The following is an 18,904-nucleotide window of genomic DNA, read 5'->3' as shown; positions in this document are numbered from 1 at the left end:
ATTCTATCAGGATAAAATGAAGCCACTTGATTGCTTCACGTTCAGCTTTTCTTTCCTTTTCTTTGACGTTCTCAAGACACTTTTCCATCATGAGCCTTTGATAAAGTCTTTCAAAACTCCACTATGGTCTCAGATGCAATGCAGTTATTATACTAATGAGAATTATTGTGAATGATGGCATGCTTCTCCATGCTACATTAGGGTACTCAGGAAAACACTATGCATCTTTTTATTTATAGAAACAAGAGTTCCAAAGAATGTGAAAGGCAGTGGTTTGTTACAAGACCATTTTGGCAATAAAGGGAACAGACAAAAGACACTTGGGGAATTTTGAGAGCACATGGGAGGGAAATGAGAAACAGGAGGTGTTTGTGGAGGTAATCTTACTAATTTCAACTTGTGAATATCTTCCAATGAGTAAAATAGGATAATTTTTGTTCTCAAGAAAGTTCTATTTTGGATAGCTTAAGCACTGTTGTCAATATGATTGGCTCAGAGTTCAAAAAAGAAAGAAAGGGGGCAGGGTGATGGTGTAACTGGTTGAGCACACATGATACAATGCACAAGGAACCAGGATTAAGCCCCTTGTACTCAGCAGCAAGGGGGAAGCTTCACAAGTGGTGAAGCAGGGCTGCAGGTGTCTCTCCGTCTCTCTCCCTCTCTATCTCCCTGGGCTTCCTTTCTATTTCTGTCTGTCTCTATCCAATAAATAAATAAAGATAGTAAAAAAGTTTCAAAAGAGAAATAGGTGCTTGAAAATCAAACATATGGTCTTTTGAGCAAAAATAGTGTATCTTCTGATCCCTCTTGAATACTTAGTGCTGTACCCAATAGAGTTTATTCTACAAGTGTCTAACAAATCACTACAGGCTTATTGATGGATTACGTGATTTTGGCTGACCTCGCTGTAAAATCTTTGTTCTAAAGTAATGCAGCTGAATAAGAAACAACATTTGATAGTCACCCTTATATAATATAGCATTGACATTTTGTGTATTGTTATCTTCATTGAATAATCTCTATGTAACTCTATATACAATACTCAGTGAGCCAGATATGGTCACGCCCCTCACAGACTTTATATCTAATGTGTAATGGAAGACAGACTTCAAAAGTAAACAAACAAATAGTATACCATTAAAGCATGACCTTCTAAGTAAGAAAGACAAATAATAGGATAGAATGAGAAAGTTATGAAAGAGAATAACATAATATCCACTGGACTTTTCACATTCATGGTAGTTTATATTTAATAGGACTTGAAGGATGTCACACAGAGCCACATTAAGACAGGAACAACTCTTCTGAGTCTAGTATAGCACATGAGGATGCCATGAGGGCAAAAAGAGAACTTGATATGTTAAGGACTAAAATAACATCAATGTAGCTGATACATAATGAACCAGGTAGTAAAGGTGGAGAGCTAGGCAGTCTTGGAAAACTAAACAACAATGGTTTGGGAGGGAGTTGGCATGATGGATAAGGCACTGAACACTAAAGAGTAAGATCCTAAATTCTATTCCTGGCAGCAGAACTACCAGAGTGATATCTGGTGTTCTCTCTCTCTCTCCCTCTCCCTATCCCTCTTCCTCTCCCTCTCCCTCTCCCTCTCCCTCTCCCTCTCCCTCTCCCTCTCCCTCTCCCTCTCCCTCTCCCTATCCCTATCCCTATCCCTATCCCTATCCTTCTTCCTCTCCCTCTCTATCTATCTACCTCTCTCTTTCTCTCTCTCTCCTATCCCTCTCATTAATAAGTAAATACAACATTTAAAAAAAAAAACTAAACATCTGTGGACAAAAGCCTACAGTTTATTCAGCTTACTTGTCTATCATCAAAGTATAAGTAAAACATTCTTTGGGAATGGAAATAAATATTTAACCAAGGGAACTAGATATAAAAGATTAAATGTTTAATCAAATCATATTATTATTTTATTCCCTTTATTCTACAAAACATTAGTGATTTTTTAAGCCAAAATAACAATTTGTAATTTAACTGATCATTACTGGTAATCAAATATTATTGAAAGCCCTCATTAAAAATGTTAATATTTATTTTCCCTTTTGTTGCCCTTGTTTTTTTATTGTTGTTGTAGTTATTATTGTTGTTGCTATTGATGTCATCATTGTTGTTGGATAGGGCAGATAGAAATGGAGATAGGTTGGGAAAACAGAGATGGGGAGAGAAAGATAGACACCAACTGGCCTATTTCACCTCTTATGAGGTGAACCTCCTGCAGGTGGGGAGCCGGGGGCTCGAACCGGGATCCTTACATCGGTCCTTGCGCTTTGTGCCAAGTGCACTTAACCCAATGCGCTACCACTCAACTCCCAACAGCCCTCAGTTTTATAACTATGATCTCCTAAAATATTCTGATACAATATATTTATACAAAATACAAAATATTTATATACAATAAATATTCCCATACAAGAATCAGGGTCCAAGTTGGGTAATTTTTATAGAAGGAAATGAGGGGGCAGGGAGAGGGTAAAGTGTGCCCACTTTAACTCATATGAGTCCCTCGATACAAGCCCCCGCACCACATAAGAGAACCATGACACCTAAGTTCCACAAAGGAGTAGAGGTGGTGTACTGACTCCCTACCTGACAGTTTCTCACTCTGAGATTAAAAAAAAAGTATGAAAATCAGGTTATGAGCAATCATCAGTACCAACATAACTGTTTTATCTAGTTGACAGTTTATTAGAGAACTACTCTGAAACCATATCATTTTTATAATGTTTGTGCTGTAAATTTTTTAAAAAATTACTCATTTCTATACCATACAGGAATTAAAACCTTAAGGTGTATGGTTATGGCTGTGTTTGAAGTATCAGAAAAAAATGTTTGATAATAAAGATGAATTCATATGGTAGAAAATAAAAAAATAGGTCAATTATTTCTCAACTTATGGTGGCCCTTACAGAATACTCTGGACTTCAAAGCAGCAAAAGATAGTTATTTCTGTGCAAGTGTTCCCTTTTTTCTTTCCTGACACATGCATAAGCCAAACCAAGAAATTTCTTTTTATCAATCATTTCATTCTGTCCACTTTCTATCCCTTTACTAAGCATTACTGAATTTTTAAAATGTTAATTCGAAAAAGAGATGAGTTTAAAGCATTTTTCCCTAGAAGGTAGCTTTGGATACAGTAGATTCTTGGTAACTTTCACGTATTCCATTGACAATTATATACACTTGTGACTAATATGTGCTGAGTATTACCTATGTAAGTTTATATGGCATGGGTGGTCCAGGAGGTGGCACAGTGGATAAAGCATTGGATTCTCAAGTGTGAGGTCCTGAGTTCGATCCCTGGTAGCACATGTACTAGAGTGATGTCTGGTTCTATCTCTCCTCCTATCTTTCTCATGAATAAATAATTTCTTAAAAGAAAAAAAAAAGTTTATATAACATGGTGTTTGTATGAACATCCAGAAGGGTATGTCTAGATTTGTAGTCCCTCCCTGATAATATTAAGTAGCTGAATTATAGATACCTTTAATCCTGAGAAAAATCAATTTTGTATCTTGTTCTATAAGTGTTTGGGAATTAAAAATGAGTGGTATGCAAAAAAAGGCTAATCTAGAGAAGACACATTAAGAGTGAAAGAACTCAGTGATACAAAGGGAGGGAGAATGCAGTTCCCATCTGCTGTTAGGACAACTGATAAAATGGCTCAAATTGTTTTAAAATTGGCAACTGCTGGGATGGACTTTGCCAAGCATTTTTCTACATAACCTGTAACCTCATGTGTATTTTAATAAGAAATTTGAGATGCATGTTTCTAATTCATTTACACTTAACTCATTAAGATATTAAGATGTAGTTTTGTAAGAACTAGCCTGTGTTTCCCAGGCTTGAAAAAAATCATTCTAGCCTTTTATCTTCAAAGGGAAAAATTCACATTTTATCACCAATATAAGAAACTTTCCCCAGAAAGTAGAATTTTCATTAGAAACTTTGTGCTCGGGAAGTTCAAATTTATTTTAAAGTCAGGAAACCTAACTTTCAAATTCTTCTGGCCCAAACACAATGTCTCTCAACACTTCTTTTCCAAAGTACAAGATACAGCGACATGGAAAAATATAGATGTTCAAAGATTTCTCTCTATATATTTCTTTTAGCTAGAGACAAGAGACAGATAAGTAGAGATGGAGGGTGAAAGAGACCATAGCACAACAATTCAAACCTGGATCTAGCACAGGGCAAAGCAGCACATGATCCAAGGGAGTTATTTCACAGATCTTATCATTCATTTTGCAAGGAACACATGCATTTTTTAAAATGTTAATTAGTGACTTAATAATGAGCAACAAGATTGCAAGACAACAAGGGTACAATTTCACACAGTTCTCACCACCAGAGTTCTGTGCCCTGTCCTCTCCACTGGAAGCTTCTCTATTCTTTATCCCCCTGGGAGAATGGACCAAAATTCTTCATGGGGTGCAGAAAGTGTGTGATTGTAATTGCTTCTCTGCTGGTATGCATGTGTTCTCATCAGTATTATGTAAGAGAACTTGCATATAGTATGGTTTCCTTCTTCTGCCACTAATTTCAAGTTGAGGATAAATTAAATTGATTGGTGGCATTGTTATCAATGGAATCCCAAAAATCACTTGCTAAGTTCACATGTACACCGTTGGCCCCAGTGAAGCTCCTTGCAAGGAGCAGCTGCAAGAGTCCAGTGTGCGGGAAGCAAAGGACCTTTCTAGAGGTCTGCATTCCTTCTGTCATCTCCTACTATATCCCCTCAGGCCAAAGACTTGGCTCCCTTTACTTTTTCTACTTCTAGTTCCAAAGATGAAAAGTTGTTTATCCTGGCTGATAATCTTGAATTCCTGTAAAATCTTTAGGTATTCTCTGATTGTCTCTTCTCTCTCTTAGACTTAATTTCATTTTTTAACTGAATCGAAGTGAAGAAATGCTCATGAAAATGTGTTGTAAACAAGAAAACACTGCCAAGTCCTTCTGTTTGAATGCTACTCATTTAAGCAGGGACTGCAGAAGTGGAGAAAGCAACCATTTGTCTAAAGATCGTGTTCAGATCCTACTTCTGACATTAATACTGTGATAGGTGGCAAATTACCTCACTTTTCTGTATTTCACTTGTTGCCAAAGACATCAGTCCTGTGACCTGCTTCAAAGGGTTCTTAGAGGTGTCATTTAATTTATTTAGAAAGTGATTTAGAATGGGGGGCAGGCAGCTGTACACCCATTTGAAAGCACATTTGACCATGTGCAAGGACCAAGATTTATACCCTGGATGTCTGCCTAGTGGGGAGAAGCTATATGAGCACTGGAGCAGTGTTCCAAGTGTCTTTTCTTCTCTCACTTTCTCTCTCTCTTCTTCTCTCATTTCCGCCCTCTTGCCCCCCCACCTTTTATTAAAAAATAATTTAGCATAGTGCAAAAATGTCTGCTAGACGAAGCTGAATAATACTCACGACACTCTTGAAGGAAATATAAACAAAATTGTGTTTGATTATTTCTTATCCTCTGTTAACTACTAAATTTTCTCAACAGTCTTATGTTATAGATCAGTACATTGGTTCATTTTTCCCCAAAATTTGTCTTGTGAAAGTCACTACTGATGTGTTTTGCTCCTTTTCCAATAAGTAAAATTTTCTTGCAGAAAACAGGAAAACAGCCTTAAACTGTGCACTTCAGACAAACACATTTATTTGAAAGTCAGGAACCTAAGAATTATATTTTTCAAATTTTGCAGTTCAGCCTTCTGGGGTTCAAGTCACCTTAAAAATTAATCCTAATTTTCAACATTCACTTTTTTATTTCAAAAAAATTATCTTTATTTATTAGATAGAGACAGAGAAATTGAGGGGATAGGGGAGGGGAGAGACAGAGAGACATCTGAAGCCCCACTTCACCGCTAACAAAGCTTTTCCCCTGCAGGTGGGGACCCAGGGCATTGTCACAAGTGCTCTCAACCAGATGTACCATCACCCTCCCCCACCTTCTGTTTCATATGTGAGCATGCAAATACGTGTGTGGATTATAGTTTGAATCTAAATCCATGCAGGATTCACATTGATTCGTTTACTTGTCTTTTTCAGTTGTGGGATAATTTGTGATTTTGCAATGTCCTTTCAAAGTTTCTGTAAATTTAGTTAACTAATATATACCACATAGTGCATCCCAGCACAGAGGATAAATGATAGAAAGAAAATATGGGGTCTTGTCTTTAAGAAACAGATATTTGTGGGGCCAGGTGGTGACGCACCTGGTTAAGTGCATGTTAAGCCCCCAGCTCTCATCTGGAGGGCAAAAGCTTTGCAAGTGGTGAAGCAGTATTGCAGGTGTCTTTCTGTCTCTCGCCCTCTCTGTCACCCTTTTCCCCTCTCAATTTCTGGACAGAGTTATATAAACATCTCTATCCAATATATAAAAATAATTAAAAAATAAAAAGGGAAACATATTTGTGTAGAAACAGATATTTGTAAATAACTTGCAGGTTATTAAATACAGACTTCCTTTCATTTGTTTTTAAAAGTGTATTTATTAACAAGAGGGAGGGAGGGAGGGAGAAAGAGAGAGAGAGAGAGAGAGAGAGAGAGGGAGGGAGAGAGAGAAACCCAGAACACTATATCCTGGCAGTGTAATGCAAGGAATCAAACTCTAGAACCTATTGCTTACAAGTTGTAAACGGTAACTGCTGTGCCACTTCTCTTACTGCTGACCTTGCTTTGAAATAAAAGAATGCTCTATGGAGTTCTGTGGTCAACATTATATTACCCATATGGGTTTTTTCTCTCAACAATTTTTCTTCAAAAACCTAGGGAATACCACCAGTAAGCTGTCAATATTAAGCACATCTTTTTTGGCTTCTAAAAACTCTACAGGACCATATTTTCCTATATATCATACATCTATAGTCAGCTGAAGAGCTGCTAATCTCTTTCATTTTCTTTGTCTTGTTCAATATTATGTAGCAGGCAGAGCCAGCATTTATCAACTCTCTGCTGTTAGCATCTGGAAAGTTCTAGGGTGTACTAAGAAATTTATGTGTATGGCTTTATCCACTTTTTTTTTTTTTTTAGGACTGAACTGAGAAACAGCCTTTGTGATCTTTAGCAACATTTTGTCTGTTGGCTGAGAAAATTTATGTGTGGGGATAAAAAGATCAGTCTTTCTACAACAACAAATTCTTTCTACAGGAGTTTAGATCACATTTTGACATTGTTTTTATCTTCTATAGTAAATATGAAAATTGTGTTGAAAGAAAAGGTGAGTAAATGCACAAATTTTTGTTTGTTTTTCAGCCACCTTTGAAATGATAGATATTCACAAGTGTCTAGAAATATTCATTTTAATAGTGCTAATGTAATACCAAGATCATGCTTTAGTGTTAGTTTACCTTATATATGAAAATCAAGTGATAGAAAACTTCATTTTTCAATGGAAGAAGAGGTAGATAGCTAGATAGATAGTAATATAAATAACAGTCAACCCATATGCCACTGTATTTTCCAATGGAGGGAATGAGGATACAGAACTCTGGTGGTGGGGATGGTGTGGAACTGTACTCTGGTTATTTTATAAATTTGTAAATTATTGATAAAAAAGAATCAAAGGCAAAACAAATCAAAATATGAAAAGTCATGTGAGTGTGAGATATAAGTTAACAAAGGATTAAATAAAACAATATTTTTGTCAAAAAACTTCATTTTTATAATTTGGAGTTATGTTTTACATATCTATTTTATTTATAATTTATTTTATATATACAATAAATCCATATAAATAAAACATGGGTCAAATGATATTACTCTTTCATTTACAAATTTTTAATTTGTAACTAAAATATTATTTTTAAAAATAAATATTTTGTTTATAAATATAAACTGTCCTTGGACTCAGGAAAGCACAACTGATGCTCTCCAAAAGGATTAAAATATTTTTATAGTTATTCCTTCCAAGATATATGTATATATAGAGAGAGGAGAGAAATTAGAGAATTTAAAAATTTTCCTTAGATCAGTGGTATCACAGAGAATAGATTTTTTTTCCTTTCCTGGGTTGTTGCTATGCTTTAGTACCAGCACATGATTTCACTGTTTCTGGCAGATTTTCTTTTCTTTCTTTTTTTTTTTAGAAGGTGAGACAGAGGGAGATAGGAAGAGAGAAACAAAAAGCAGGCAGGAAAGACAACTCCTTCAGCTTTGCTCTACCACTCATGAACTTGCCCCCTGCAGATGAAGACCAAGGATTTCAACACGGTCCTTATGCATGGTAATGTGTGTGCTCTACAGAGTACACCACCACCCAAAACGGGATAATTCTTGTTGACACATCATCTCTATCTAATGATTTATTAAGATGTCAGCTTCATAGGAACAGTGTGTCTGACAATGTTGACTTGAGATGTGTGTTTTGATTCCATAATAGATATTGAATGAAATAGGAAAACTATTCAATATTTAAATTAAAGAAAATAATTTCTGGATTTCTGTTAAATTAGAAATAAATTCATATAGTATTTGAAAAAGAGGTATAAAATACTGTGGTTTTGACCCAGCCAAAGAACTCATTTTGATCCAGTGTCTGCTTTGTGAAATACATCTCTCAGGTTTGAGCCTGACCCACAACACACTGGGGAAAGTTTTGGATCTGTTATGTCTTCCTCTCTCTTTCTCTGTCTCTGTCTCTTTCTATATGAATAAAGCCAAGAGTTGTGAAACTCTGGAGACTAACACAAATTTGTGACATCTATTTCTACTGATGCATATGTACATTTTCAGTCCAATACACTTTATTTGCAGTCAATAATATACTGTACATTATAAGCCATGCATTGGAAACTACTTGTTTTTTCTTGACAATAGCTACAATATATACCTGGCATAAGACTATCAGAAAACTAGAAGAGGGACTGGGTAATGGAGCACCTCATTGAGTGCATACTTTACAGTGTGCAAGGACCCAGGTTAGAGCCCTTAGCCCCCACCTGCAGGGGAAAGCTTTATGAGTGCTGTAGGTATCTCTGTCTTTCTCCCTCTCTATCAGCTCCTTCCCTCTCAATTTCTGGCTGTTTCTACCAAAAAAGTTGAAATAGAAGGTGAAGGAGAATAGAAGGGAGGGAGGAAAGAAGAAGAAGAAGAAGCCAGAAGAGAAGAGGAAGGACAATTTTATCTAGATATGTAACTACAGGATGGTACATAAGTACACTTTTTTAGATGAAGAGTGTTCCATTCTCTTCTTGAAGATATCCACAATTAAAAAATGGACCCCTGGAAAGTCACCCCAGAGCTTGATTGTTCCACAGTCCATGAAAAGTCATTTATCTTCCCTTCCAACAATTCTACTGCATTTTATAATTTATTCCTAGAAGTTCTCAAGGTTGGCATTGCATTGTTATTCACATTTTTGGTGACTGTCTACACCAATAGAAGCAAAGTCAGTTCTGGTTTGCTTGATTCTCTAAAAGTAGTAGATCCTTAATAGTTATCAAAACATATTAGCTTGGCAGAAGAAGAAAGTTAACTTGATGGAAGCTAGGATAATAGGAAAGAAGATCAAAATATCCTACCTTGTGACTAACTTAAATACCTTTTACTTGCCACTATCTCATTTAACAGATAAGGGTAATATACTATATTAAAAATACTATATTCAAAGATACCATAAAATGCCATTATTTCCCTGAAAGAAACTAGCACAGTTGGCAGGCAATACATCTTACTTAGTTTTCAATTCCTTCTTGAGCAAACAAAAGAAAATGTAGAAACAAGATAAAGTTGTTTATCATCTTATCTGATGATAAGAGAAAATTACAACTTATTGGTTTCAAGGAACATGAAATCTCACTGCTTGAAAGAGAATTTTAAATAGGAAGCTAGTCCAGTTACAAACTGAAAAATAGAAAGGAAAAATCATTAACTGAGGAAAATGGCTCTAAGGGAAAAATGACAGAAAATAAACAGTGTTGATGTGGAGTTGCTAAGTAGGACGTAAGTTCCAGGCAATACTCAAGTTACCAGGACTGTCATTGACATTCACCCTTATGTTCTCCAGTTCTGAGCTATCTGAACTCCACATTATAACTTTGCAGAGTGAACAGCTTTGCAAGACCTGGATTCTTTCAAAAGGATATTTGATAGGGTAATGGAGTTCATTACAAAAACACATTTACTCAGACATTTCAGCTCAAGCAATAAGTGGAAATGTTCTTCCCCAACATATGTGTTTATTGGTGAGCAAGAAGCAAGTCCAAGAAAGATTATGGATGAAAGAACATGACAAAGTTCAGTCATTTGAAGCAGGAATAAAATCATAAATCTATGCAATGAAGTTTTCTCATCGACAACCCAGAAGTTCATTCTCCCCTTTGCATTGTGCTATATTTTCATTACTATGAAAGAAATATGAACATATTGGAACACTTTCCTAAAGGAAATATTTGAAAGATTTTTTTTACTGTTGATTTTACATGTGTTGAATTTATATGGTAAGAAAAATATTTGTAAAAATAGCCATGAAGAAAAGGAAATGTATTTTAATATCAAAAGGGACAAGAAACCGGACAAAGTCATTCTGTCTTTGTATAATGTTGCTAGTAGTTTCATTTATGGAACAAAACGAGATAATAGAAAGAAAAAAATATCTTGTGGGAAAAATATGCAAAGCATAACGTTTGGGTGCTAATTTTAAAGATATTCTGGGTTTCTAACACATGCTTTGGGATGTATCATGAAACTACAAAGAAGGGCCTTTTAATTATTTGATGTAGTTACATATGATGACAAAATGGCATGTTTGAAAACTAAAGGAGAAGGGAGTAATTGAGGTAGCATGATAACAGAGCGATGTTGAGAGTACTAATACTAGGGCTGCTTCCATGTGGAAAACATGCTTAAATAAATGAAAAAGATTGGGGTCAATAGAATTTTATTGTAATGGAGGATTTGAGTATGGAGATGAAGGAGGAAAATTTTTCAAAATCTCACCCTCAATACTCTTAATAGATGAGATGGCAAATGCTAGAAGAATAGATGAGATAAAATGTCAACCTAATGCCCTTCACAATTTTAAAGTAATTACTGCAAGTAGGAAAGGAATGGGGAGGGTGGAGCAGGTACATCAGTTGAGTGCACACATTATCCTATGCAAGGACCCAGAATCAAACCCTATCTGCATAGAGGTAGCTTCATAAGTAGTGAAACAGTGCTCCAGGACTCCTCTCTCTCTCTCTCTCTCTCTCTCTCTCTCTCTCTCTCTTTCTCTCTGTCGTACCCAATGAAATAGAAATAAAGAAAGAATGATAAGAGAAAAAATGAAAAAAAAAAAAAGGTCTCCAGAGCTATGAACTAGTAGTGCAATCACCCAACCTCAGAAAAAGCTTTGTTGGGGAAAAATAAGTTATAGGCATTGCAATAAAAATTGCAGCATTACTTTCAATAGTTAAGATATGGAAACAACCAAAGTGCTCACTAAAAGTACAATTAAATAAAGAAGATGTGATATATAGTGCCCATGGAATACTAGTCAGGTATAAAAAGTGAAGAGATCTATGTGCACATATGTTCATAGAAACACAATTTATAATAGGTCAAACTTGGGAGTGACTCAGGTGCCCAATGAAATGACAGCTAAGTTGCTAAGGAAGTTGTGGTATAACGAAAAATGTTCAAAGCACAGTGAAGTCAGGTCTATAAATATAGGTATCTAACCATTGGGTTATCATAGAAAACAAACCCTCCAATTAACCTGGTTGTAATAATAATTAATTATTGACATTCTAAACTCTTTCTACACTCTGTAAGAAACTCCTTTAAGACTTGCATTTCTCCTAGTCCTACTACCTCTAGGATTATGCCCATACTACTTAATATTCCTTCTCTATGATTCCTTATTGCCGTATCACCTCTGTCACCTTAAACCAAATTGATATTGGTGCTGCCACCCACATTATGTTGCTACTGAAATACTACTGTGAACTGTGACCAAAGATACTGAGCTTGAGAAGTTAACCTCACAACTCTTCAAATCTGGTGAGACCTTTCCTAGATGGCACACCACTTAACTAAGTAACAGATACCAGATTAGGCTAGGGTTTAGGGTACAGGATACAGGTGTACATGTATCCATAAACAAAGGGCAACTATATAACTCAAAGTCAAAGTGTTCAATAATGCTTGAAGTGTTTAAAGAAGGCATCATAAATTCTGTAATTGATTGGGCAGCCTAGCAGAAAGGCCCAAAGAAGTCAGACCCCAAAAATCTAGCACTGGCTGTGCTCAACAAAGGTTACTCAATGCCTAAATAACCGAGAGAAAAATCTAAGATCATCAGATAAAGATTGGGCTACAAAAGTTGGATAAGGACAAGAGAGTGGCCACTTAATAATAGCCCATTTGGTCAATATCACATCACCTCATCATCTAGGTCCCTACTTAGGGAATCCTTGGATTCCCATACACATATATGGGCCTAGACCTCTTAAAGGGTCCCTCTCTCCACCACCACTGGTTGCTTCCATAAAGAATGCCATCTGTGGTCCCTCCCAGGACCTTGTCCTTACCATAAAGCAATGACAGTAGGGATATCCCACCCCAGTCTCTGAAGGGAGGTTGGGGGTATACTGTTCTGCCACTTCACAAAGACTGGTCCTGAAATAAATGCCACCTCCAATGTTCCCAGTTGTGACCATGAGCTATAAACTCAGACCAATAGGGACTTAGAGGTTACACAGGCTCTGGTGCTAAATATATATATATATGTGTGTGTGTGTGTGTGTGTGTGTTGTGTGTGTGTGTATGTATATATGTATGTATGTATGTATATGCTCTGGATCAGGTGGATGAAGGTAAATAATTTATTTTAGTCACAGATTTTTTTTTCAAAAACAGGAGCTACTCCCTACCCTAATCCAACTTTATAGCCCCTTTTTTCTACTCTGACACCATCCTCTCAGACAATATTCTTATCTAACCTCAGGCTAGCTACCAAACTCAAGCAAAACTACCATAGTTGTGTGACCCCAGGAACATCCCTAAAATGGATTTCCTAGCTTTCTTCTACCCTAAAATCCCTAATCTAATCCTACTTTTTGGTTCCTGTTCATTAATCATTTTGCCTCAACTTAGGTCATGCCACCTTCCAGACACCAAGTTACAGATGCTACCATGACTCCATCCTGACTTCTCTGGACAGATGACTTCATGAGTGTTCATGGACATTCACATTTCCAGAGCTCTGGTCCACTAGGGAAAGACAAAAACAGGCTTGGGGTATGGAGAGACCTACAAATACCAATGCTCAGAAGAGAAGCAATTATAGAAGCCTGAACTCCCACCTTCTGCTTCCCAAAAACTACCCTGATCCATATTCCCAGTGGAGGAGAAGTAATAGGATAAAAATAAGAAGGCTCTGAACTCCAGCTCCATCAGCACCCAAAGAGAGAGAAGGAAAAGGACATGTGGAGATAGTTATGTTGTCATGAGTGGCTTGGAGGGGAAGAGAGAATTGAATCAGAAAAGATAAGGGGCAACTATGTATAAATGTGGACAGATAGTTGTAGAGATGATGGTTGGCTCATGTCTACAACCTTAAGGAAACTGTGGTGGATTACAATAGAGAGACTGAAGATTCAGAACTCTGGTGGTGGGAATGGTGTGGATTCATACCCCTCCTAATATGTAATTCTGAAATATAAAAATCAATAAATAATTTTAAAAATGGAAGTTGTGGTATCTATACACAGTGAAATTCTACTTAGCTGTTTAAAATGATGAAGTCCTCTCCTTTGCCTTGTCTTGGATGAAACTTGAAGGAAACATGATAAGTGAGCTCATCCAAAAAGAGGAGGAAAAGTATCAGATTATTTCACTTACAGGTGGAACTTACAAAACGAAGGCAGAAAAGGAAACCACAAAATGAAACTTGGATGAGGTGGTGTGTTGTGCTAAAGCACAGGACTCTGGGAAGGAAGGGGGGATGAAAGGGCAAAGAGGGTATTGGCTCATGGTACATGCAATGTATTGACATAGAAGGTGAGACGTAGATACCTACATCTAACATGAAGGGATGGGAAAGTGTACCCAACTATGAACAACTATACTAGAAACTATTTCACAGTCAACAGCTTTTTTTTTAAGGTGAAAATTTTCCCTTTGAAGCAATATTGAAGCAATTAACAGGGGTATATGAAGTGGAATAGGACAGAAGGAGATACAAATATAGAGTGATATTACCTATATGTGTTAGAGAAAGGAGCAAGCAGATAAATGGACAAGTAAAAACAAAGAAACAACAAAAACAGTGGGCATCAACAACAAAAATGAAGCCAATACTAAGAAGCAAGGCCAAAGGGAGAGTCAAGAGAATCTCATGGACAGTTCTTAATGTTATTATTTTTTTTTAACTATAAGTGTAGTAACTTTAATACCTAAATGCACAGAAGAAAAACCAAAATTTTTCTTTTTCCTAATAAGAGAACATATTTTGCCAAGGAGCAGCACAGAGAAAATGTCAGAACAGTTGAAGGATATTGCCATTCTCTCAGGAGAGAAAAACAACACTAAACATACAAGAGAAGAAATAGTGGGATAAATGTTTTTTGTATGATTTTCTTGATGACAAGTCCTACTTAGATTCAATCACAGGCTTAAACTATATCCTCTGTTGTTGGGCTATAGCTCAGTGTTTATCATATTTGTTAAATAGCAAATATACACTATTTATGAATACCTATTAAAATTCCTGTCATTTATTTAGAGAGGGAACCAGTACCACCTGTGATAATTAAAGGAAAGCAATTCCATTATGTTCTTGATATGTGATATTGCTTTAGTAATATTCTGGGCTCAAGGTCAAGGCCTTTTTATCTATCTTTGCTAAGATAGATAATTATCTAGTATTGCTGAGGAAGAGTTAGGGATAAAGGCTCACCAAATTGAGAATTTCTCTCTGAGGGGCTGGGTGATGGTGCATCTGTATGAGTGCACATGTTACAACGAGCAAGGACCCAAGTTTGAGACTTGGTCCCTACCTGCAGGGGGAAAGCTTTGCGAGTGGTGAAGCAGTGTTACAGGAGTCTTTCTCTCTTCCTCTCAATCTTCCCCTACCTTCTTGATTTTGGGCTGTCTCTGCCCAATAAATAAATATAATTTTTGAAAGAGTATTAAAAAAAGAATTTCTTTTTGATGCCACCAAAATATTGGAAGAATATTGAAAAGGTACAAGAATTATTAACTTTTTTACTTTGGTGGATCAATAGTGTTTAATATCTTCTGGGGTGGGGAGATAGCATAATGGTTATGAAAAGAAACTCTCATGCCTGAGGTTCCCAGGTCCCAGATCCCAGGTTCAATCCCATATACTAGCATAAGCCAGAGCCTAGCAGTGCACCAGTTAAAATGATAAAATAATAAAATCAAATAAAGTCTTCTGTACCAGATTAAATATCTCTCAGAAATCAATATAATATACTTCAAAGCCCTAGTACACCTGGTCTGAAATGTATGGCTTTCAACCTAACTTCTATTCTTTATCTCCTTTGTTCTTCTTATTTTATTCCATAGAATGATGAATTTACTCGACTATACCATCCCAAAGCAATTTGTAAGAAGATATTTTTCTGTATGCTGAATTCTCAAATTATGTCTCATTCTAGAATGGGGATCACTGTGATTACTCACAAGGTGCAGTCAGTGGAACTTTATGATGCTAAAGACTTTATGCAGAACCAAGCTCACTATAGATGCTGAGTGAGGAGAAAAACTTCCAGATATGCTAGCAATGTCTTCTCTAACTGGTGGGCCGAACAAAATGATCTCTAGGCACTTGTTCTGCAGTTTCTAACCAGAGTATTGCAGTCCTTTCACATAGATAAGAAACCTCAAACCTCAAACCAATGCAACATAACTTGGGGAATGGCCCCACAGGACTTACCTCCTGTTAGCATGAGGGCACATTTGCACATGCAGTTGTCATTATCAGCATCTTTAGTGCTGAAATCAGCACCATGTAATATCAGGCTGCTCTGTTTTCCTGCTGTCCCAGTGTGACCCTTTAAATACAACCTAGAAAAGGAAGCAAAGACAGAGCCATTCAATGCAAAAACAGAATTCAGAAGACTCATTTATTGAATATTTGAATTTGACCATATTTTTCCCTTCTTTTAAATCATTCAACCCTTATAATAATAATAAAAATCTACTGATCTACAGCCTCTGAAAGAGAGAGAAATTGAGAGGATAGGAAAGAAAGTAAAGTTAAAGGAAAAATATTCTAAATTAGAGATATTTAAAATCCTCTAAGGCTCAAGTGCCTGGTGTTTATCTCCCTCACTAGGGATATGTAAACTTGCACCTAAGTATATATTCTATTATTTGTGAGATTACAATTACTAGCAAATGGTATTATGGCTAAGTCTGTGATAAGACATTTCACAACCATTCTGCAGAGATTTTTACATGAGAGCAAAATTCAAATTTTGTTGATTTTTATTTCAATGAGTAATATAATATGTGGTTTTAATAAGCCAAAGAACCTTGTAATGTTGAATGATAACATACAGACTTTTGTTTCAGAACTCGCAGAAGCAGACTAAAAATCACTGGATATTATATTATTGATTTTGTTTTTCACATTTTATGCTTCAGGTATTCTGTGTGACAGTTTTCACTTCCTTTCTTCCTTCCTCTCTCTTCTTTTCTCTCCCCTAGCCACCACCCCCTCTCTCCCCTCTCTTTCTTTCTTTTTACTACCACCAGTGACCAGTGTTATTGCTGGGGGTTGTCTACACAAGGAATGCACTGTTCCTGGTAGCCATACCGCCCTCATTTTTACTAGATAGGATGGACAAAAAATGAGAGGGGAGGGAACAAGAAGAGGGAGAAAGAAGACACCTGCAGACCTTTTCTACTGCTCAAGAGGATTTTCCCTGCAGATGGGAAGCAAGGACTTAAACCCCGGTCCTTGCAAATGTTAACCTGTGCATTGAAGTGGGGGTACCACCTGCAGGCCTCTTTCCATCTTTTTTGATAGACACAGAGAGGTAGAGAGGCAGAGAGAGAGAGAGAGAGAGAGAGAGAGAGAGAGAGAATTTAAAAAATCACAGCACTGACATTTCCTTCAAAGAACTAGGGGTCAGGTCTAAACCTGGGTCAAACACCTGAAAAAACATCCCAGTATCCAAGTGAGCCTTTTCACCTTCCTGTGACAGTGGGTTTTACCAGAGAAAAGGAGGTCACAGGTCACCATACTGGGACATCTTATCTGAATGAATTAACCACCTTGCAGTTCATGTCTAATATTTTAATTGGATAATTTTCTCAATTTCTCAGAGACAGACACAGCCTTGTAAAAGTTAGGGAAAATTTTGTTAGGTTTTCTTATTTACAGAAAAAAAGGGGGGATCTTCGTAGAACCCCAGCCTCATGGTCTCTGCTGGGAGAATTTCACAGAGAAAGCCAAACTCTAATCAGTATGTTTCTTGTCTGGTGAACATGGAATCTGAGTCAGAGGCAGAAGTTGAATGATTCCAGAATTAAGTAGCTGTGATCCCTCACTCCTCTGGGACAGGCTAAATTTAGCCCACAGGTGCTTTTGGATAAGTAATGCTAATTCCAACACTGGTTCTTGGTTTTCCTATCATTTGTAATGACTTTTCTTTTATTTTCTTAAGGTAATTCTGTATGATTTTCTCCAGAGTAGCTTTATGTTCACAGATACAGAGACTTTAGAGAACAGGATGATTTTTTTTTCAATAGTGTCTTTTGCAGGCATCTCAGCACATGCTCTTAGTAGGAAGTCAGTGACAATTATTTGCTAGATATAATTTACCTTTTAATTCTTTCACATGAAGATTGTAGCTTAAGGGGGGGTGCTGGGTGGTAGTGCAGTGGGTTAAAACGCACACATAGTGCGAAGCACAAGGACCGGTGTAAGGATCCTGGTTTGGGGGGGGGTCAGAATGGCCGAGCTGTCTATGGCACTGGGTTAAGAATCCCAGTTCGAGTCCCCAACTCCCCACTTGGGGGTTGCTTCACAAGTGGTGAAGCAGGTCTGCAGGTGTCTATCTTTCTCTCCTCCTCTCGATCTTTCCTTCCTCTTTTGATTTCTCTCTGTCTTATCCAACAGCAACAATAGCTATAACAACAACAACAAGGACAACAAAATGGGAAAAATGATCTCCAGGATCAGTGGATTCCTAGTGTGGGCACCGAGCCCCAGTGATAACCCTGGAGGCAAAAAAAAAATTATATATTATAGCTTAGGCTTTGTAGTTTTCATTGGTGTCTTTATGTTTCCAAGGAAGCAGAAATGAATAATTATAGATTTGTAAGGTAGTAAAAAAATGAAATTAGAAACCATTTATGAATATAATTACTCATACATTAAGGTATACATATGTGTAGACTTATTCTCAGTTTTCCATTATAAAGAAAAAAATAATTATTTTTAATTATTAATGTAATATATAAGTATATTCCTATACAAATTTCCAGAATATTTAGTTTTTGCATATAGCACATCTCATCTATCCCTCTAGAGGTAAACACTTATGTGAGTTTTATACCTTTCATAACAGTTTCTCATGTATAAATAAATACAAATGAAAATCAAATCATGTTTTGTATATAATTGTCACATGCTTTCTTCAACTTGTTTTATGACCATTTTCCCATGCCATTATATATATATTTCTCCAGTGACATCTGGAAGTTATGGTACCACTATATTGTCAACTGTCACAAGTATAACATGATCTTTAAGTATCTCTAATATATATGCAAATATATATGTCAGGGTTAAAATAAAATTCACAGTGATTTTTTTCCTGACCTACTCCCCCCAGAGAGAAGGAAAATAAGATTAATTTTTCTTTGCCCCAGAAATCACTTAATTGTGAGAAATAATGGTTTATGGGATAGCTGTT

General features: G+C 36.6%; 1 protein-coding gene across 2 annotated transcripts in view; it reads right to left on the bottom strand.

Moving 5' to 3' along the window:
- ANGPT1 (angiopoietin 1) overlaps positions 1-18,904 on the bottom strand; it is a 273,027-nt gene that overhangs the window by 3,841 nt on the left and 250,282 nt on the right. For both annotated transcript variants that reach the window (XM_007537018.3, XM_007537019.3), the window contains exon 8: positions 15,913-16,043. In XM_007537018.3, the coding sequence (XP_007537080.1) occupies positions 15,913-16,043 (131 nt within the window). The remainder of the gene's footprint in view (positions 1-15,912; positions 16,044-18,904) is intronic.

The sequence above is a fragment of the Erinaceus europaeus genome, chromosome 1, assembly GCF_950295315.1.
Source record: "Erinaceus europaeus chromosome 1, mEriEur2.1, whole genome shotgun sequence".
NCBI lineage: Eukaryota > Metazoa > Chordata > Mammalia > Eulipotyphla > Erinaceidae > Erinaceus > Erinaceus europaeus.
This window is presented reverse-complemented; position numbering and strand designations above follow the sequence as displayed.